Source organism: Hemiscyllium ocellatum, chromosome 36 (genome assembly GCF_020745735.1).
Source record: "Hemiscyllium ocellatum isolate sHemOce1 chromosome 36, sHemOce1.pat.X.cur, whole genome shotgun sequence".
Taxonomy (NCBI): Eukaryota; Metazoa; Chordata; class Chondrichthyes; order Orectolobiformes; family Hemiscylliidae; genus Hemiscyllium; species Hemiscyllium ocellatum.
This window is the reverse complement of record NC_083436.1, coordinates 8,035,379-8,057,384: the sequence shown is the minus strand read 5'-3', so window position 1 is coordinate 8,057,384 and position 22,006 is coordinate 8,035,379. Positions and strand designations below refer to the sequence as shown.

Here is a 22,006-nt window from a genome sequence, read left to right as displayed (position 1 = left end):
GTTTACGTTCCCTAGTTCCATCCTCACCATTTTTTTTTAAACCTACCACTGGGATCTCGATTCCATTCTGAATCAGGTGAAGCCTCTCAGAAGTACAGTTTCTTCCAGTCCCAGAATCCAATAGACTGTACCATTTGTGCTCACCAATATTAAAATTAAAATTAAAATCTTGTAGTCCTAACATTGTGAAATTCTGAGAAATTCACTGCCAGAGGACTATAACAGCACCTGATCTCCACAGATCCGATTTATGCTCAAATCTGGACTCTGCAGCATACCCAAGCAGCAGGCTCCATAGGAGTTCATGTTTAATGATTCCATTAGACATTATCATGCTAGAAGGTGGCATGGTGGCTCAGTGGTTAGCACTGCTGCCTCATAGCACCAAGAACCCAGGTTCGATTCCGGCCTCGGGCAACTGTGTATGTGAAATTTGCACATTCTCCCAATGTCTGTGTGGGTTTCCTTCAGATGGTCCGGTTTCCTCCCACAGTCCAAAGATGTGCAGGTCATGTGAATTGACCATGCTATTTTGCCCATTGTGTTAGGTGCATTAGTCAGAGGGAAATGGGTCTGGGTGGGTTACTCTTCAGAGGGTCGGTGTAGACTGGTTGGGCCAAAGGGCCTGTTTCCACACTGTAGGGGAATCTAATCTAATCTAACGTGAGCTGATTAAAAATACTGGTATTACTGCTGTGTGATGACTTATTTAGGGCTTCTTGCATAGTCCTTTAAATTCAATGGGAGGTTCTTCAGGCAGTCCCAGTCCCACTCCCCTCCCACATGTCCCCAACAGCTCCATTACAACTACCATCTTCCTGCCCCAAACTGAAGTCCAATTGATGGTGCAAGCATCAGGGAAAAATCTCTCAGGCACTGTTTCTGACATTGATGGAATGGAGGTACTGGGGCATAATTAAAATTCTGATTCAATAAAAATATTAACACTGTTACAACTAAAAACTATTTCCCTGTTATTCAGCTGAAAATAAACCACAGGCACGTCGAACTTGTGCATCAAAAGATGAAGATGATTGTTCAAAGGGCCAGGGTGATGGATGCTGAAGGGTCAATGAAAGGTCCTCCAGCATTGCGGGTTGCTGATTCACGATGGAGAAAGAGAACGCACACACCCACATGGAGGTACAATGGAGACCAGGTGGTTTTTAAAATTTCATGCAACCACAATGACTTGGCCATGACCTTCTTGTCCAGGAGAGAGCCAGCTGCAGCAACTGTAACCAGGCAGAAAATGATGGGCTGTGGAGTGTGAATATGTGATCGATCGCAGCTTTGGAACCTTCCACTTCACTCCCAACCTTCAGCTAACCATTGCCAGCACTGCCAGCCAAACCTCCCAGGTGGCATAGAAATAATTTGCCTTACTTAACCGCCAGTTGGGTTTTAAGTTTTAAATAAAAGTTCAAATAATTCACTTAACAGGTTTTGCAACCCACCTTCCTTTCTTTTCTGTTCCTTCTGGTTCCAGTATTACAACCTCCTCTTCTTCACTGTCTGACAGTTGGATAACCTCAGCTTAGACAAAAAAAAGACAAGTAGTTAGCAAGTCTTCAATTCTAAACCAAACATTAGACCATGCAAGTGTGCCACATTTACCATCTGTATGTCGGTTTGCCCTTTCATTATCAGTGCCCAAACTCTGGGCACCTGGTTCGGGAACAATATCCTCTTCATCTTCTTCCTCTTCCTCCAACTCATCAATCATCCATTCATTTTGGATCCCTTCCCCAATTTGACCTGTTCCAGGAGCACGCACAATTGGTTTTGGAATACTGTTTCTAGTTAAGAAAAGCATTACCCGAGCAGCATAAAACCTTCATCAAAAAACAATGTATGCTATACTTTCTCAAAACTATATTAATTGCTACAACTGATGGGTACCTAAGGTTTTAGTACATTGAAGTTTCGATACAGCAGTTTACAAATGTAGCCTTGGTTCACCATTGTTGTTGTTTTGTACTCCACAAATAATGAGATGGTGCCCTCATTTCCTGTATTACTTCCATAGCCTTCTGCCATGTAACCCCTCTTTGCGAGTGGTATGTACCTATATATCTAAATACGCCTAGTGCTTATAAATACAATACATTTACATAACATGCCAGAAGTAAAATATCAAAATCTGAGACATCCATCATTATTCCCTATACCTGCACCAATTTCCAAAAAGTCACATTGGACTTAAAACATTAATTCCATTTCTTTCTCCACAGATGCTGCCAGACTCACTCCACAACTTGGAGATCTTATGCCTTGTACAAAAAGGTGTTTAATCCTGTTGTCACTGTTGCCCATCTATCTATACTCTTAAAGTCAGTACATTTTTCTTTCAAATGAAGATCTTCCACTTGTTGATATCTAATTGCTACATTTCTCGAGGGAAGCCTTCAGGTAGTCGGAAATGCAAATTACCCTGCTTTACATCAGGGACTGCACTCAAAACTTAACTGACAGCAATTCACCTGAGATGTCATAATATCTTCAAGAATGTATTCTAATGCAAGTAACATGGTTTTATCGTATATAATCAGGCCATTCCATTCGTCAAGTCTATATCAGCGTGGATGCTCCACAAGAGCATCATTTCATCTGATTTCACCTCACTCATCAGTCACAACTCCAAATTACTTGTCAGCCGTAGAACAGTTAGATATGACAAAATTATTAGCGGATGTTCACTTTGTACCAATTCCATGATGGAATCAGAAGCTGGTGGATTTTGTAAAACGCTATGTTGACATTCTGAGGGAGGAACTGAGGGAGGAACTGAGGGAGGAACTGAGGGAGGAACTGAGGGAGGAACTGAGGGAGGAACTGAGGGAGGAACTGAGGGAGGTACTGAGGGAGGTACTGAGGGAGGTACTGAGGGAGGTCTTTACACTTCTTTAGGTGTGGCCTTTCAGATGAAATGTTAAACCAAGGAATGTAAAAGAAGCCACTGAACTCACTTGAAAAAATGCGAGTTATTATCCTGGCTAATATTTATCTTTCAGTTAACCCGATTTAAAGAAACATCATCTAGTAATTACTACATTGCTTTTTTGGGATGGTGCTGTATGCAAATTGGCTTTGTTTGCTGCATTGTAACATTGACTATACTTTTGTATAGCCCTTTGGGATGAATCAAGGTTGTGAAACAGGCTACATAAATGCACGTTTGACTTCCCTTTTTTCCCTCGTTCAAACACAGTGGTGGACTTTGCAATTTTTCTTTTTGCTGCTCCAGAACATTATATGCAACATCCTAGCATGTTTGATGCACACAGACTTATGTGGTGAAAGTGAGGACTGCAGATGCTGGAGATCAGGACTAGAGTGGTGCTGGAAAAGCACAGCAGGTCAGGCAGCATCCGAGGAGCAGGAAAAAAATCGACATTTCAGGCAGGAGCCTTCATCATGAAACAATGAAGGGCTCCTGCCTGGAACACCGATTTTCCTGCTCCTCAGAACCTGCTGTGCTTTTCCAGCAACACTCTAACCTTGGCTCTGCATGCAGACCTATGTTAGAAATCAAATTAGAAGTTTAAACAAGGATTTGAATGAGAGTTTTAACATGATGGCAACAAATGATTAAATTGAACCATTAAAAATGTAAATATAAAGCTAATTCCAATACAGGTATAAATTTTTAAAGCAAATTAATCTTCAGCTTTAAGTTAATACAAGTAACAAGTAAAAGATACTGTCGTGTGGATGGTTCAGCCTTTGATACAATTTCTTCAACTTGTTCTTCAACACCGTCTGTAGCCACTGAAGCTTCATCCAGCTTAAAGGCAGTGATTCGTTTATTTGGGATGGATTCTGCAAAACCAAACTTCCCACCTTCCTTCCTGCCCAATGCAAAATTTAGAGATAATTTATTAAGCTTCTGCATAAAATCTTGGGTTTACAATTATTATGAATAAATTTGCTTGAGCTTCGTTTTACAACTTAACATTCACCATTTACTGGAAGGGAGCCAGGACCCTGCAGTACACCATGTGAAATTCCATGATGTGGAGGTGCTGGTGTTGGACAGAGGTGGAGAAAGTCAGAAGCCACACAACACCAGGATATAGTCCAACAGGTTTATTTGAAATCACAAGCTTTGTGAGTACTGCTCTTTGTCAGGTGGAGTGAAGAGAAGCACACAGGCACAGAACTTATAGGCAGAGATCAAAAGATTGTACAGAAGGTGAGAGTGGAGTGTCGACAGGCCAGATAGGAGTGTTCCCTCCCAGTCAGGGAACACTTCAGCACTCAAGGAGATTCGGCCTCCAATCTTCAGATAAGTGATATCCAACGTGGCCTTCGAGATACACAACAGTATAGAATCACTGAACAGAAACTGATAGCCATGTTCCATACCCATAAAGACAGCCGGATTCATGAACTTAGGCTCATGTCGCGCTATATGTAACCCCACTATACTGTTCTCTATCTGTAAAATCTTTACTGTCCTAGTGGTTCTGTTCGCCGAGCTGGAAGTTTTTGTTGCAAACGTTTCGTCCCCTGGCTGGGAGACATCATCAGTGCTCTGGAGCCTCCTGCGAAGCGCTTCTTTGATGTTTCTTCCGGTATTTATAGTGGTCTGTCCTTGCCGCTTCCGGGTGTCAGTTTCAGCTGTCCGCTGTAGTGGTTGGTATATTGGGTCCAGGTCGATGCGTTTGTTGATGGAGTTTGTGGATGAATGCCATGCCTCTAAGAATTCCCTGGCTGTTCTCTGTCTGGCTTGCCCTATGATAGTAGTGTTTTCCCAGTCGAATTCATGTTGCTTGTTGTCTAAGTGTGTGGCTACTAGGGATAGCTGGTCGTGTCGTTTCGTGGCTAGTTGGTGTTCATGTATGCGGATTGTTAGCTGTCTTCCTGTTTGTCCTATATAGTGTTTTGTGCAGTCCTTGCATGGTATTTTATAAACTACATTAGTTTTGCTCATGTTGGGTATTGGCTCCTTTGTTCTAGTAAGTTGTTGTCTGAGCGTGGCTGTTGGTTTGTGTGCCGTTATGAGTCCTAAGGGTCGCAGTAGTCTGGCTGTCAGTTCTGAAATGCTCCTGATGTATGGTAGTGTGGCTAATCCTTTTGGTTGTGGCATGTCCTCATTCCGTGGTCTATCTCTTAGGCATCTGTTGACAAAGTTGCGCAGGTATCCGTTTTTGGCGAATACCTTGTATAGGTGTTCCTCTTCCTCTTTTCGCAGTTCTGGTGTACTGCAGTGTGTTGCAGCTCTTTTGAATAGTGTCCTGATGCAGCTTCGTTTGTGTGTGTTGGGGTGGTTACTTTCATAGTTTAGGACTTGGTCTGTGTGTGTTGTTTTCCTGTGTACCCTTGTGGTGAATTCTCCGTTCGGTGTTCTCTGTACTATCACGTCTAGGAATGGGAGTTGGCTAACCTTTTCTACTTCTCTCGTGAATCGGATGCCTGTGAGTGTGGCGTTGATGATCCGGTGTGATTTTTTCTATTTCCGTGTTTTTGATGATTACAAACGTGTCATCGACATATCTGACCCAGAGTTTGGGTTGAATTTGTGGTAGGGCTGTTTGTTCTAACCTTTGCATAACTGGGAAAACATTACTATCATAGGGCAAGCCAGACAGAGAACAGCCAGGGAATTCCTAGAGGCATGGCATTCATCCACAAACTCCATCAACAAACACATCGACCTGGACCCAATATACCAACCACTACAGCGGACAGCTGAAACTGACACCCGGAAGCGGCAAGGACAGACCACTATAAATACCGGAAGAAACATCAAAGAAGTGCTTCGCAGGAGGCTCCAGAGCACTGATGATGTCTCCTAGCCAGGGGACGAAACGTTTGCAACAAAAACTTCCAGCTCGGCGAACAGAACCACTACAACAAGCACCCGAGCTACAAATCTTCGCACAAACTTTGAATCTTTACTGTCCTGTTTTGACCCATCACCTTGATAACTTGTTATGATCTCTCTAACTAGTTTGTACAGTTTTGGATTACTTATTTCTTTGGTTAGACCCTCGGCATGCTACCCCTACACCGATCATATTATTCCAGCCATTTGGTTTGGTTCCTGCACCATCTTATTTTTAATCTTTTGTAATTATCTCTCTGCCTCAATTAATCGAGTTTTAGGTCATCCCTTCACTTGCTATTTAGCTGTTGACACTTCACTCACACCGTCTGACACTTTCGATCAATTGCAGAGACTTATTAATCAATCTGTCGACACTCCACTCTCACCATTTGTGTGATCTTTTGATTTCTTTGCCTATAAATATATGCTTGTGCACTTCTCTTCGCTCCACATGACGAAGGAACAGCGCTCCAAAAACTTGTGATTTCAAATAAACCCTGTTGGACTATAATCTGGTATCATATGACTTCAGAATCCATCAGAAAACAGCAGAGAACCTGAACTATTCACTTCCAGGAGAATTATCTTATATAAAACAACAGACTCTGGTGCACTTGTGTCAGAGACCTTTTATGCTGGAAGTTTCTACTCTTCAAGACTCTTCAAGTTGAAATCCCACCCCAGGCATGATCGAGCCCTCCTCAATTTTCATGAGGTCAGGCCAGCTTTAAACAGTTGTAATTAATGGCACCTCAGAGTTGTGATGAGGTATAACTCTCCATAATGGAATCTTTTAAAAGGTTCTCTTCCCCAACCCCATCCATAAGCAAGTCAAGATACGCCCTTCCTCCCACCAATCCACTTCATTCCCCATTCACTCTATAAAACCAATTGAATCCTATAGTGCATGTTGGATAAGTGAAAAAAAAATTTGAAACTTTCATAAGTTTTTGCTACGTTTACAAAAACTCCTTGTCATTAAAGGTCTATCATCCAGACCCTTTGAAAACTTAAAAGCAAAAACTGCAAAGCACCTGAACCCATCCAATGTTGAATTAATAAATTGTGAACCTGACAGTGAACAATGAGCCAGAGCTGTCAATCAAGTTGGGGCTCAGGTATTTTCAGAGTCTAATAGTTTTTTGGGCTCAATCAAAACTACAGAACAAGGCAATTTAAACATCCTGCTCAGCAGCTGGTAGCTCTTTCAGTCTTATCCAGGGTCAGTTTGTCTGAATACTGCTGTCATCCACCCTCAGCAATGAGCACTCCATCCTGGTGAGCACATTCTTCTGAAGCGGGTAGACTGAGCTGGGAAGGTTTTCAACTCCTATTCCCTACCCTGAGGATAAAAATCTCATCCTGACTCTGCCTATTCACATATCATTAGAACTCCAATCTAAAAAATTAATTTATTTTCAAAGCAGCATTTTTCACAAAAAATATTAGGAGTTTAACATCAACTTGCCTGACTTTCTTATCATTTTCCAGAGCTTTTTGCATCAACTCTGTGATTTCTGCCACCTTAACACCGGCTATTTTAGTACAACGAAGAACCTAAAATAAAATGATACAATTATTGCTCTTCCTTGTTCCCATTTCTCCTGGAAATGTTGATTTTTGTAGGAGTCCGTAGCATTACCTCATCCAATTAATTATTCTTTTCATGATATCCTAGATAGCACACATCACTATAAAGGGCATCAAAGCTGAGCTTCATCTTGTCCTATCATTCATATGTATATAGCCATTATGAATGGCTGATTTATACAAATAGAAAAAAAAAGTGTTATAAATTCAAGTAGACCCTACAACAATCTGTAGTATCTTCAAAGTGGTAAATGTCTCAGGCATTTGATATCAAGATCAAGCTTTTAATCATTTGCCCTAAGAAGCTTCAGAAGCAGGAAAGAGGTTGTGAAGCCAAGGGGTTTGGGAAATTAATTCTATAGCTCAGGAAAGCAAAACTCTGAGTGATGGAGCAGTTAAAAAGAGGGAATTTATAAAAAGACTAGTAAACAAGTATGGAGATCTCAAGAGGTTGTAGGGTTTAAAGGGGTTCTAGACATGGGGACTGTGCAAGGCCTTGGAAGAGTCTGAAAATAGGGCTAACATTTTCAAAATGGATACACTGCTCAAGCAAGGTGACAGACAACACCACCTCAGCATCATTCTTAGAAATGGGTTCAGAACCATAATATTTCAACTGACTGACCATCAAGGATGAAATGATGGTTTTGGCTCCACTTTGCATTAAGCCTCATCACCACATGCACTTCATTCCACACCTCTATTACAAACACTTCCCTCCTCCCACCATATGATTCTGTACAAATCACAATGCAAGGAAGAACCTTGCCCGGGGTGGGGGGGGGGGCTTAGCAATGGATTCAAAAATTAAAATCACAAGCTGGCTAGTCACTGTCTATTTCAGCTACATTTACATTTATCTGCATTTGATGGAATGCAGTTAATGGTGTTGTCAATCAGCTATTTCCTAGGATTTTCATGCTATGCAGATAATTGCCCTCTCTCTAGGCATATCTGACATTTTGGACTTTGTTAATCAGATTTGAACACGGACAGTAATACTGAATTAACGCCTATACTTTACCACCCAGTGGAAGGGATAGCAAGTTGAGAGGGGTGAATCACAGAACACAAGTGATAGGAGATGAAGTTGAAAGGACTGTCCACAAAATGGCTCACTAGGAGACAAGCCTGGCTGCAAACTCGGGTAGGGAGGGCAGAAAGGGCAATTCTGGAGGCCCAACCTTCCACCAAAAAAAAACATCATCAACTGTCAAAGTCAGAGATGTATAGCATGGAAACAGACCCTTCGGTCCAACTCGTCCAGGCCGACTAAATATCCCAAACAAATCTAGTCCCACCTGCCTGCACTTGGCCCATAATCTTCCAAACCCTTCCTATTAATATATCTATCCAGATGCCTTTTAAATGTTGCAATTATACTAGCCACCAACATTTCCTCTGGCAACTCATTCCATACTCGCACCACCCTCTGTGAGAAAAAGTTGCCCCTTGGGTCTCTTTTAAATCTTTCCCCTCTCACCATAAACCTATGCCCTCTAGTTCTGGACTCTCCCACCCCAGGGAAAAGAATTTGTCTAGTAATCCCATGATTTTATAAACCTTTATAACGTCACCCCTCAGCCTCCGATGCTCCAGGGAAAACAACCCCAGTCTATTCAGCTTCTTCCTGTAGCTCAAATCCTCCAACCCTGGCAACATCCTTGTAAATCTTTTCTGAACCCTTTCAGGTTTCACAACATCTTTCCGATAGGAAGGAGACCAGAATTGCATGCAATATACCAACAGTGGCCTAACCAATGTCCTGAACAGCCGCAACATGATCTCTCAACTCCTGCCCTCTATACTCTGATGAATAAAGGAAAGCATTCCAAATGCCTTCTTCACTATCCTATCTACCTGCAACTCTACTTTCAAGGAGCTATGAACCTACACTCCAAGGTCTCTTTGTTCAGCAACACTCTCTAGAACCTAGAGGGCGGCATGGTGGCACAGTGGTTAGCACTGCTGCCTCACAGCACCAGAGACCCGGGTTCAATTCCCGACTCAGGCGACTGACTGTGTGGAGTTTGCACGTTCTCCCCGTGTCTGCGTGGGTTTCCTCCGGGTGCTCCGGTTTCCTCCCACAGTCCAAAGATGTGCAGGTCAGGTGAATTGGCAATGCTAAATTGCCCGTAGTGTTAGGTAAGGGGTAAATGTAGGGGTATGGGTGGGTTGCGCTTCGGCGGGTCGGTGTGGACTTGTTGGGCCGAAGGGCCTGTTTCCACACTGTAAGTAATCTAATCTAATCTAATTAAGTGTATAAGGCCTGCTAAGATTTCCTTTCCCAAAATGCAGCACCTCAAATTTATCAGAATTAAACTCCATCTGCCACTCCTCAGCCCATTGGCCCATCTGATCAAGATCCTGTTGTAATCTGACATAACCTCCAATTTTGGTGTCATCTGCAAACTTACTAACTACACCTCTTATGCTCACATCCAAATCATTAATGTAAATGATGAAATGTAGTGGACCCAGCACCGATCCCTGTGGCACTCCACTGGTCACAGGCCTCCAGTCTGAAAAACAACCCTCTACAACCCCCTCGGTCTTCTACCTTTGAGCTAGTTCTGTATCCAAATGGCTAGTTCTCCCTGTATTCCATGAGATCTAACCTTGCCAATTAGTCTCCCACGGGGAACCTTGTCGAACGCCTTACTGAAGTCCATATAGATCACATCTGTCCTCATCAATCCTCTTGGTTACTACTTCAAAAAACTCAATCAAGTTTGAGAGACATGATTTCCCACACACAAAGCCATGTTGACTATCCCTAATCAGTCCTTGACTTTCCAAATACACGTACATCCTGTCCCTCAGGAATCCCTCCAACATCAGGCTCACCGGTCTATAGTTCCCTGGCTTGTTCTTACCACCCTTCTTAAACAGTGGCACCATGTTTGCCAATCTCCAGTCTTTCCGGCACCTCACCTGTGACTATCAATGATACAAATATCTCAGCAAGACGCTCAGCAATCACTTCCCACAGAGTTCTAGGGTACACCTGATCAGGTCCTGGGGCATTATCCATCTTTATGCATTTCAAGACATCCATTACTTCCTCCTCTGTAATATGGGCATTTTTTTAATGTGTCACCATCTATTTCCCTATATTCTTTATCTTCCATGTCCTTTTCCACAGTAAACACTGCTGCAAAACACAACATTTAGTATCTCCCCCATCTCCTATGGCTCCACACAAAGCCCGCCTTGCTGATCTTTGAAGGGCCCTATTCTCTCCCTAGTTACCCTTTTGTCTTTAATGTATTTGTGAAAAAAAAACCCTCTGGATTCTCCTTAACGCTATTTGCCAAAGCTACCTCATGACCCCTTTCTGCCCTCCTGATTTCCCTCTTAAGTATACTCGTACTTCCTTTATACACTAAGGATTCACTCAATCTCTCCTGTCTGTACCTTACATATGCTTCCTTCTTTTTCTTAAATAAACCCTCAATGTCTTTAGTCATCCAGCATTCCCTATACCTACCAGCCTTTCCTTTCATCCTAACAGGAATATACTTTCTCTGGATTCTTGTTATCTCATTTCTGAAGGCTTCCCATTTTCTAGCCATCCTTTTACCTGAAAACATCTGCCCTCAATCAGCTTTTGAATGTTCTTGCCTAATGCAATCAAAATTAGCCTTTCTTCAATTTAGAACTTCAACTTTTAGATCTGGTCTATCCTTTTCCATCACTATTTTAAAATAAATAGAATTATAATCACTGGCTCCAAAGTGCTCCCCCGCTGACACCTCAATCACCTGCCCTGCCTTATTCCCCAAGAGTAGGTCAAGTTTTACACCTTCTGTAGTCAGTACACCCACATACTGAATCAGAAAAAATTCTTGTACACACTTAAATTCCTCTCCATCTAAACCCTTAACATTATGGCAGTCCCAGTCCATGTTTGGAAAGTTAAAATCCCCTAACATAACCACCCTATTATTCTTACAGATAACAGATTCCTTACAAATTTGTTTCTCAATTTCCCTCGGACTACTAGGGAGACTATAATACAATCCTAATAAGGCGATCATTCCTCTCTTATTTCTCAGTTCAACCCAAATAACTTCTCTGGGTGTATTTCCAAATATCCTACCTCAGTACAGCTGTAATGTTATCCCTTATCAAAAACGCCATTCCCCCTCCTCTCTTGCCTCTCTTTGTGGCATTTGTATCCTGGAACATTAAGCTGACAGTCCTGTCTATCCTTGAGCCAGGTTTCTATAATTGCTATGATATCCCAGTCCCATGTTCCCAACCATGCCGAGTTCATCTGCCTTCCCTGTTAGGCCCCTTGCATTGAAATAAATGCAGGTTAATTTATCAATCCTACCTTATTCTCTGCTTTGTCCCTGCTTGCCTTGACTGTTGGACTTTTTTCTTTTCTCAACTGTACCAGTCTCAGATTGATCTCTTTCCTTTCTCTTTCCCTGGTTCCCTGCCCCTCCCCCCACATTCTAGTTTAAATGCTCCCAAGCAGCTCCAGCAAATCTCCCTGCCAGTAATTAGTCCCCTTCAAATTCAGGTGCAATCCATCCTTCTTGTACAGGTCACTACTACCTCAGAAGAGCTTCTAAATGATCCAAAAATGTGAATCCTTCTCTCATACACCAGCTCCTCACTGATGCCTTCATCTGTTCTATCCTCCTATTCCTGCCCTCACTAACTCGCAGCACCGGGAGTAATCCAGATATCACTACTCTCGAGGACCGCCTTTTTAAATTCCTGCTTAGCTTTCTATATTCTCCCTTCAGAATCTCATCCTTTTCCACTCTTATGTCATTGATTCCAATAAGTTCAATGACCTCCTGCTGGCCCCTCTTCCCCTTGAGAACATTCAGCATCCTCTCAGACATCCTTGATCCTGGCACCAGGGAGGCAACACACCATTCTGATGTTTCACTGCTGGCCACAGAAACGTCTGCCTCTGCCTTGGACTGGAGTCTCCCCTAAAACAACTGATCTCTTGGAATCCGACGTACCTCTCATTGCATTAGAGCCTGTCTCGATACCAGAAACTTGGGTGTTCGGGTTATATCCCCAAGAGCTGAAAACGTGTTGCTGGTTAAAGCACAGCAGGTTAGGCAGCATCCAAGGAACAGGAAATTCGACGTTTCGGGCCAGAGCCCTTCATCAGAAATGAGGAGAGGGTGCCAGGCAGGCTAAGATAAAAGGTAGGGAGGAGGGACTGGGGGGAGGGGCGATAGAGATGTGATAGGTGGAAGGAGGTCAAGGTGAGGGTGATAGGCCGGAGTGGGGTGGGGGCGGAGAGGTCAGGAAGAGGATTGCAGGTTAGGAGGGCGGTGCTGAGTTCAAGGGAATCGACTGAGACAAGGTGGGGGGAGGAGAAATGAGGAAACTGGAGAAATCCGAGTTCATCCCTTGCGGTTGGAGGGTTCCCAGGCGGAAGATGAAGCGCTCTTCCTCCAACCGTCGTGTTGTTATGTTCTGGCGATGGAGGAGTCCAAGGACCTGCATGTCCTCGGTGGAGTGGGAGGGAGAGTTAAAGTGTTGAGCCACGGAGTGATTGGGTTGGTTGGTCTGGGTGTCCCAGAGGTGTTCCCTGAAGCGTTCTGCAAGTCGGCGGCCCATCTCCCCAATATAGAGGAGGCCACATCAGGTACAGCGGATGCAATAGATGATGTTTGTGGAGGTGCAGGTGAATTTGTGGCGGATATGGAAGGATCCCTTGGGGCCTTGGAGAGAAGTAAGGGAGGTGGTGTGGGCGCAAGTTTTGCATTTCCTGCGGTTGCACGGGAAGGTGCCGGGACTGGAGGTGGGGTTGGTGGGGGGTGTGGACCTGATGAGGGAGTCACGAAGGGAGTGGTCTTTGCGGAACGCTGATAGGGGAGGGGAGGGAAATATATCCCTGGTGGTGGGGTCCGTTTGGAAGTGGCGGAAATGACGGCGGATGATACGCTGTATACAGAGGTTGGTGGGGTGGTAGGTGAGAACCAGTGGGGTTCTGTCTTGGTGGCGGTTGGAGGAGCGGGGCTCAAGGGCGGAGGAGCGGGAAGTGGAGGAGATGCGGTGGAGGGCATCGTCGATCATATCTGGGGGGAATGTGCAGTCCTTGAAGGAGGAAGCCATCTGGGCTGTACGGTATTGGAACTGGTCCTCCTGGGAGCAGATGCGGCGGAGACGAAGGAATTGGGAATATGGGATGGAGTTTTTACAGGGGGCAGGGTGGGAGGAGGTGTAGCCCAGGTAGCTGTGGGAGTCAGTCGGTTTATAGTAGATGTCTGTGTTGAGTCGGTCGCCCGAGATAGAAATGGAAAGGTCTAGGAAGGGGAGGGAGGAGTCTGAGACAGTCCAGGTGAATTTGAGGTCGGGATGGAAGGTGTTGGTAAAGTTGATGAACTGTTCAACCTCTTCGTGGGAGCACGATGCAGCGCCGATACAGTCATCGATGTAGCGGAGGAAAAGGTGGGGGTGGTGCCAGTGTAGTTGCGGAAGATGGACTGTTCCACATATCCTACAAAGAGACAGGCATAGCTGGGACCCATGCGGGTGCCCATGGCAACTCCTTTAGTTTGGAGGAAGTGGGAGGATTGGAAAGAGAAGTTGTTCAGAGTGAGGACCAGTTCAGTTAGTCGAAGGAGGGTGTTGGTGGAAGGGTACTGGTTGGTGCGGCGGGAAAGGAAGAAGCGGAGGGCTTTGAGTCCTTCGTGATGGGGGATGGAGGTGTACAGGGAATGGATGTCCATCGTGAAGATAAGGTGTTGGGGACCGGGGAAGCGAAAATCATGGAGGAGGTGGAGGGCGTGGGTGGTGTCCCGAATGTAGGTGGGGAGATCTTGGAATAAAGGGGACAGAACCGTGTCGAGGTACGCGGAGATGAGTTCGGTGGGGCAGGAGCAGGCTGAGACAATGGGTCGGCCGGGGCAGTCAGGTTTGTGGATTTTGGGCAGGAGGTAGAAACGGGCGGTGCGGGGTTGTGGGACTATGAGGTTGGAGGCGGTGGATGGGAGATCCCCTGAGGTGAGGAGGTTATGGATGGTCTGGGAGATGATGGTTTGGTGGTGGGAGGTGGGGTCATGGTCAAGGGGGCAATAGGAGGAGGCGTCCGCGAGCTGGCATTTGGCCTCAGCGGTATAAAGGTCGGTGCGCCAAACTACTACCGCACCTCCCTTGTCTGCCGGTTTGATGGTGAGGTTGGGGTTGGAGCGGAGGGAGTGGAGGGCTGCACGTTCCGAGGGTGAGAGGTTGGAGTGGGTGAGAGGGGTGGACAGGTCACCAAGAGTCCATCACCCCCTACATTTTCCAAAAAACATATTTGTTTGAAATGGGGATTGTCACAGAAGACTCCTGTACTACCTACCTACCTCTCTTACCTTTTCCTTGAGTTAACCCATCTATGTGACTGTATCTGTGGCTTTCTCCCTTCCTATAACTGCCATCCATTAGACCCCCTTGCTCTTGTAAATTTCTCATTGTCTTTGTTTCTCCAACCAATCTATTCGATCTGATCGGATTTCCAACCAATGACATTTATTGCAGATATAATCCTTAGTAACGCAAACTCTCCCTAAACTCCCACATTCAACAATAAGAACATATCATTCTACTAAAGCTATTTTTGCTTCTTTCAATCTTGGATACAGAAAATAGCACTGTCTTATTCCTCTCAAAAACACTGCTCCAGGCTAACTAAATACTTATGGCTTATACTTTTAAGTTTAATCAAGAGACGTATCTCAATAAAACATATAATCAAGGAAGAACCCATTCTATTCACAACAATAAGGCCATACTTGAAACTATTCACTTATTAGATTAGATTAGATGACTTAGTGTGGAAACAGGCCCTTCGGCCGAACAAGTCCACACCGACCTGCCGAAGCGCAATCCACCCCTACATTTACCCCTTCACCTAACACTACGGGCAATTTAGCATGGCCAATTCACCTGACTTGCACATCTTTGGACTGTGGGAGGAAACCGGAGCACCCGGAGGAAACCCACGCAGACACGGGGAGAATGTGCAAACTCCACACAGTCAGTCGCCTAAGGCGGGAATTGAACCCGGGTTCAACCACTGAGCCACTGTGCCGCCCTTATCTGTTGCTGTGCTGTGACTTCTCCCAATTGGGCTCCTCCAAGATCAGTTGTAAATTTCACTTTGTTAATTTTTGCCAGACGCACTCCAGAGGTCCAGTGATACAGCAAAGGCAGTAACTGTGCAGGTTCACAGCTGTGTCAAGTTAACTGTATGGGTTTCTTTCTCTTTCTCGCTGTCTCTCTCCCTTGCACTGACTATCCATGTGCTGCCTTTGTCTGTTCCTCTCCCTTTTAAAAGTGCTGTTGTTTTGACATTTTTTCTCTCAAGTTCTAAAACAATGCAACAGCATATAAAACAGTATTTGCTGTTCCTCGAATCGAGGAAATCACCTCCAACACCTAAAATACCTCAAAAAAAAAAGGAACAGCCCTCTTACAGCCAGAAATTCTTCCCGTCCTCCATCTTGGATTACCCAGAATCCAAGAACTTTAATGTATGGCAAGGGACTGCCGATGTGTTTTGAGCTGAATCTATTTTCAACTTTTATGGCATTCTGTTGCAAAGCATCAACACTTTACAAGTATCACTGAAGGATGAAAGTAATAGAAATTATTCTGGAAACTAGAATTGCTCTTAAACCAAGAATCCATTACACAAATTCTTCAAAAAAAAAATTCCAGCAGTTCTCATCATGCAACCTAATGCCCTCTACCTATCTTCCACTGCACCTCATACCACAACTTAGTTCTGACGGTCACCCACCCTTCCTTCTTCACCTACCATGCTAACTCATTGAGTACCCACCTGCACTCTTTCATGCAGCAAATATAGTTCTACTACTCATTTATATATTGCAGGCTAAACTTCATTGACAAGAGCATAGTCATTCATAGAGACACATTTTGATACTTATTGACTGGTCTTGGAAAGTTAATAGTTCCAAGGGTATATGCACCTTTTAGTTGCTAATCTTTTCCATAGTTACAGTCAAGGTGTCAATAACCTAGTGTAAAGGGCCTTTGTTCCACAGACAGCCAAATCCTGATTACCGGAGCAGGGTCACAGAATGGGAGGATGGTGGATTGACAGAGTATGTAGGCAAGCACTCACCAGCTATTCCTGAAGACAGCTGGGTTATTGAGAAATATCCTTACTACTATATAAGCATAGATAAGATCTTGCCTGTTGACATTTATGAAATGTATTTTAAAACCATTGGGCTGGTTAAAAATGGATATATTACTTCTTGATAGGAATAAAGATTACAAAATGACTAATGTCACCCACTTGCAGCTTGTAAAGTCTTCCCCACTTTCCCCATTCTAGGCTGAATCCAAATGTGAGTGCAACTTTCTCAATGGTTTGAATATCAAAAGAAAAACAGAGTGAAAAATCATTGTTACACATTTCTCCACTGGAATGCAGGAGTATACACCTTTAAATATTGTTTTTGATTGCCAATTCAAGGTCGTAATGTCTTGTCGTGCTTTCATGTATGTTAGGGTCCTATTGAAAGCAATGAATCAATAAGTACATGCTATCTTCAACTAAAATTAGTGGAAAAACCAAATTGCATCACAATCATAGTTCCTATTATTTTGTATAAATTTGTATCTAAACATCAAATCAATCTACAGGAGAAGCCTGGATGATGCAGTTTGGTGCACAGCTTTTAGAAATAGCCTGTAACTCATCCCTTTTTGCCTAATAGACGACAACCTTTCAAATGAAAATGCTTTCTATAATCGTTCAAATGGAAATGGGCAGCACAGTAGTTAGATTCCAATCTTGGGAAACCGTGTGTGGAGTTTGCACAGTCTGCCCATGTCTGGGCAGGTTTCTGCCAGGTGCCCTGGTTTCCTCCAACAGTCCAAAAGAGGTGGATTGGCCATGGTATATATGCGGTTACAGGAATGGGTGGGGGTGTTGAGTTTGTGTGGGATGCTCTTCAGAGGGTAAATACACATTTGAATGGTCTCTTTCCATGTTGTAAGGATTCTATGATTCTAGTCTTCAATATTAGGATGTCCATTACACTCTTGTCATGTTAACATAAATGGAAGTTACGTTAACATAAATGGGAGTTACGTTAACATAAATGGGAGTTATGTTAGACAATGGGACAATATTTCTGAGAAATCTGTATCTAAACAAAATAATCCTATGCAAAGAGAGAGGAAAAATGGATCTTTATAAGTCTTTAAAAAAAATAAAGAGAATACAATAGTAATAATGTGACAGCGTAAACACAATGCAAAACAAGTATAACCAATGTTGGGAATTGCACTCCCAGATTTTTAACAATTTAAAGGCAATTGGAAACAATTTTCACATGAAATTGCTTCTAACATAGGAACAGTTTACATCTATGAAGCATATTCCAAAACCTCAGGAGACCCAAAACAGTTTACAATAGTTGGATTAGTTTCAAAAATGCAGTCAACTGTGTAAGGTTCCTCAAACAAATGGTCATTTAATTTATTTCCATTGAATTTGGCTGAGTAAAGAATGTCAACTAGGATTCTTTAGACTCAGCTGAACAACCTAACATCCCAAAGGCAGCATCATTCTCAGGACTGTAGACTGTTACTTGTGGGGTACAAGGGCTAAGTCTATAACTGTTCACAATCTAGATAAACAATCTAGATTTGAGGACCAAGTATAATATTTCTAAATTTGCTGCTGACACCAAGCTGGGAGGGAATGTAGATTGTGAGGAGAGTCCATGGACATTTCACATGGACTTGGACAGACTAAGTGAATGAGCTAGAATATGGCAGTTGGATTAGAAATTCAGAATTCCTAATGAAGGGCTCCAGCCCAAAACGTCGATTTTCCTGCTCCTCGGATGCTGCCTGACCTACTGTGCTTTTCCGGCAGCACACTCTCAACTCTGATCTCCACTAGATTACAAATATAGCACACTGGCCTTGGAAATTCAATCCTTGATCTGGTTCAAGATATTCTAAGATTTCTGGAGAGTAATAACTTTAAGGAATATGGCGATGGCACAGAAAATGTGCATTGGGGAGATGACCAGCCATGATCTAGATTAGTAAGGCAGGCTTGGTAGGCTAAGTGACCTCCACCTATTCCTAAGCTCCTCTAATAACGCAGCATCTCTTTAATAATGAAAGATAAATAATATGCTCAAAACATACAGCACTTCAACATTTGAGAAAGAACAGAAATCTTTAACATCACAAAAAAAATTATTAACTTTATAGATAAAATTTTTAAAATCTGAAGATAAATAATGTTAATCTGATCTTTTTCCATTTCAGGTGCTGATTGTCCACTGTACAATGCCAGCATATCAGTTTAAGAAAATAAAAGTGCACACATGTGCTGACTACTGACCTGATCTTTTAGAAGCATTATGCCACCACTGGACTGAATAGTGCATAGCTCACGGTGTTTGTTCATGGCAATTACTAGAAGTCCATCCATGACACGTTCCTCATGTTCGATTGGATCTACCAATAGGTAGGTTCTATATAAAATAAAAACTACTCAAGATACAGAAGGAAGGGTCCCTATCCCATTCTTAGCATGTTCTCATGTCCTTTTGATTTCTTTCCTACAGAAGTATATTCCAAAGTCTTGTGTAAAAAAAGTACCTCCTGCTTGTCTTAAATATTTATATCAGTTTTTAATGACACAACCAAAGCAAATGTGTGACTTTATGGCTATTTTATAATCATTTTCATGTCTACAGAATCCCTTAGATCTTTAATTTAATACTATATCTCAAATATCCAATTGTTTTGGATGGAAGAGTTTTTAGGATATAAAAAAGGAACAAATTTCCTCTTACGCATTTAAATCTAAAATGTAGTTTGACCATAAGAATCATGCCTGAAGCACCAGATTTTCTATCCATTTTAAATCAAGAGGAGGAACATTGAACTGCTGTGGGATACAAACCAGATCCTCCCTTCCTGAGTTTATTCAATGATCCCTTGGTCACGATTTATGTTCAAGCATGAAAGTGAAAAATCTGCAACAAATTATCTATTGTCATTGTATCTCAGGTTACAATTACCTTCGTTAAACAAAGGAAGAAATTGGATATTCACAAGTTCATCATTCAAGGTAAATCAAAGCAAGCAATGCTACAAAATGCAAAGATTCCAATTACTTTTATACATTTTTGATTGTGGCAAAGTAGCAAAGCCAAAGATTGCAGCTTGCAATAACTACTGGGTTACAATTGACCTGGTTTTTTTGAAAAGGTGACAAAAGTTGTGGATAGAGGAATTTCTACATATGTTAATTCCAGAAATTCCAGAAGGTCCATCAAAAAAAAACTTAGCTCCAAATGTAGGTCACAGACAGAGGACAAGCTTTTTATTTACTTGGTTAATTGGTTAAGCAGTAGGAAACAGAACAGACATTCTAATAAACAGGATGTGACTTCTAACATGTTAGATGTATGTATGTTGAGGCTTCAATTATTCACTGTACAGTTTAATGACCAAGATGATTTGATAGAAAGCCATTATCCAAATGCCAGCATTGTAAGTCATGGAAACGGAAGCTTAAAATTATGAGGTGATATTAACTGATCAAGTGAACAATGAACAGATTTCAACATAAAACATGAAATCACCCACTTAAAACTGGACAGACAGGCTACTTTATAAACTGCGAAAAAGTTAGTAACAGTGGCTATCCTAAGAAACATTCCAAAGATTAATAAAAATGTGTTTAACAGACACAGAAAATAAAACTGATGGAATGTTAGCCTTTATAACGAAAGGACCTGAATACAAGGTGGCAGAAGTTATGTTTCAGCCCTGGCTAGATCAAACCTGTGTTTATTCTGTGCTTGTGCCTTAGGAAGGATAACTAATCCTGGGGGAAAAAGTGCAGTGTACGCTTACTTGAAGGATACCCAGATTTCAAACGTTAAATTTTAAGGAGGTTATACAAAATAGGGTTATGTTTCCCTAGAATTTAGAAGATTAAAGGGAGATTTATTTGAAGTTTTCAAGACACTAAGGGAAACAGGTAGGATAGATTCTGAGAAAAAAATTATGCTGGCTGAGGAGTGATATTGGGGGGGCAGTCTAAACATTATAGCCAGATTTTTCAAAACTGAAATTAGGCAAGAATTTCTACGGAAAGGGTGGTAAAGTTTGCAATTATCTTCCATAAAAGGCCTCATGCTTCATCAATTGCTAATTAAGTCCAAGAATGTTCGATGTTGTTAACCACAACTATTAAGAGACATGTAATAAAAGAAGACATGTGAAGTTTGGTCGCTGATCAGCCATGATCGCTTTGAAAGATGGAGCAGAATCAAAGGGCTAAATAGCCTGCTCTTGTTCCTAGTGTACAGACGTTTGCACTAATAGGTGGAACCCTCATCTAATTGGTTCTGTAGCTGCTGCCACGCTTTCTACAAATGGTTGAAAGAACAAAATTAACTCACATCCTGTGAAGTCAGCAGAAATCCTATTCAAGAGCTCGCATTTTTCTAAAAATTAAGGTTATTTGCTGCTCCCCTATTGAAGTTACAATAACATTTTACTGCAAAAGCTGGTGTACAGCTATTTATTTATATTAAACTTGATTGAGGTTTTGAAGTAACAAAGAGGATGGATGAGGGCAGAGTGGTTGATGTGATTGACACGGAATTCAGTAAGGCGTTCAACAAGGTTCCCCATGGGAGACTGGTTAGCAAGGTTAGATCTCATGGAATACAGGGACAATTAGCTATTTGGATACAGAACTGGCTCAAAAGGTAGAAGAAAGGGGGTGGTGGTGGAGGGTTGTTTTTCAGACTGGAGGCCTGTGACCAATGGAGTGCCATAAGAATCGGTGCTGGGTCCTCTATTTTTTGTCATTTTAATAAATGATTTGGATGTGAGCATAAGAGGTATAGTTAGTACATTTGCAGATGACATCAAAGTTGGTGGTGTAGTGGATAGCGAAGAAGGTTGCCTCAGACTACAACAGGATATTGATCAGATGGGCCAATGGGCTGAGAAGTGGCAGATGGAGTTTAATTCAGATAAATGTGAGGTGCTGCATTTTGGGAAGGCAAATCTTAGCAGGATGTACACTTAATGGTAAGTTCCTAGGGAGTGTTGTTGAACAAAGAGACTTTAGAGTGCAGGTTCATACCTCCTTGAAAGTGGAGTCGCAGGTAGATAGGATAGTGAAGAAGGTGTTTGGTATACTTTCCTTTATTGGTCAGAGTATTGAGTACAGGCGTTGGGAGGTCATATTGCAGCTGCACAGGACATAAGTTAGGCCACTGTTGGAATATTGTGAGCAATTCTGTCTCTTTCCTATCAGAAAGATGTTGTGAAACTTGAAAGGGTTCAGAAAAGATTTACAAGGATGTTGGCCGGGTTGGAGGATTTGAGCTATAGGGAGAGGCTGAACAGGCTGGGGCTGTTTTCCCTGGAGGCTGAGGGGTGACTTTTTAAGAGGTTTACAAAATTATGAGGGGCATGGATAGGATAAATAGACAAAGTCTTTTTCCTGGGGTCGGGGAATCCAGAGCTAGAGGGCATAGGTTTAGGGTGAGAGGGGAAAGATATAAAAGAGACCTAAGGGGCAAC

General features: G+C 42.6%; 1 protein-coding gene across 1 annotated transcript in view; it reads right to left on the bottom strand.

Moving 5' to 3' along the window:
* exosc9 (exosome component 9) overlaps window positions 1-22,006 on the bottom strand; it is a 73,023-nt gene that overhangs the window by 6,672 nt on the left and 44,345 nt on the right. The window contains exons 7-11 of the mRNA XM_060851366.1: window positions 18,792-18,924; window positions 7,298-7,390; window positions 3,705-3,847; window positions 1,618-1,793; window positions 1,458-1,536 (exon numbers count right to left, since the gene is read on the bottom strand). Coding sequence (XP_060707349.1) covers window positions 1,458-1,536; window positions 1,618-1,793; window positions 3,705-3,847; window positions 7,298-7,390; window positions 18,792-18,924 — 624 coding nt within the window. The remainder of the gene's footprint in view (window positions 1-1,457; window positions 1,537-1,617; window positions 1,794-3,704; window positions 3,848-7,297; window positions 7,391-18,791; window positions 18,925-22,006) is intronic.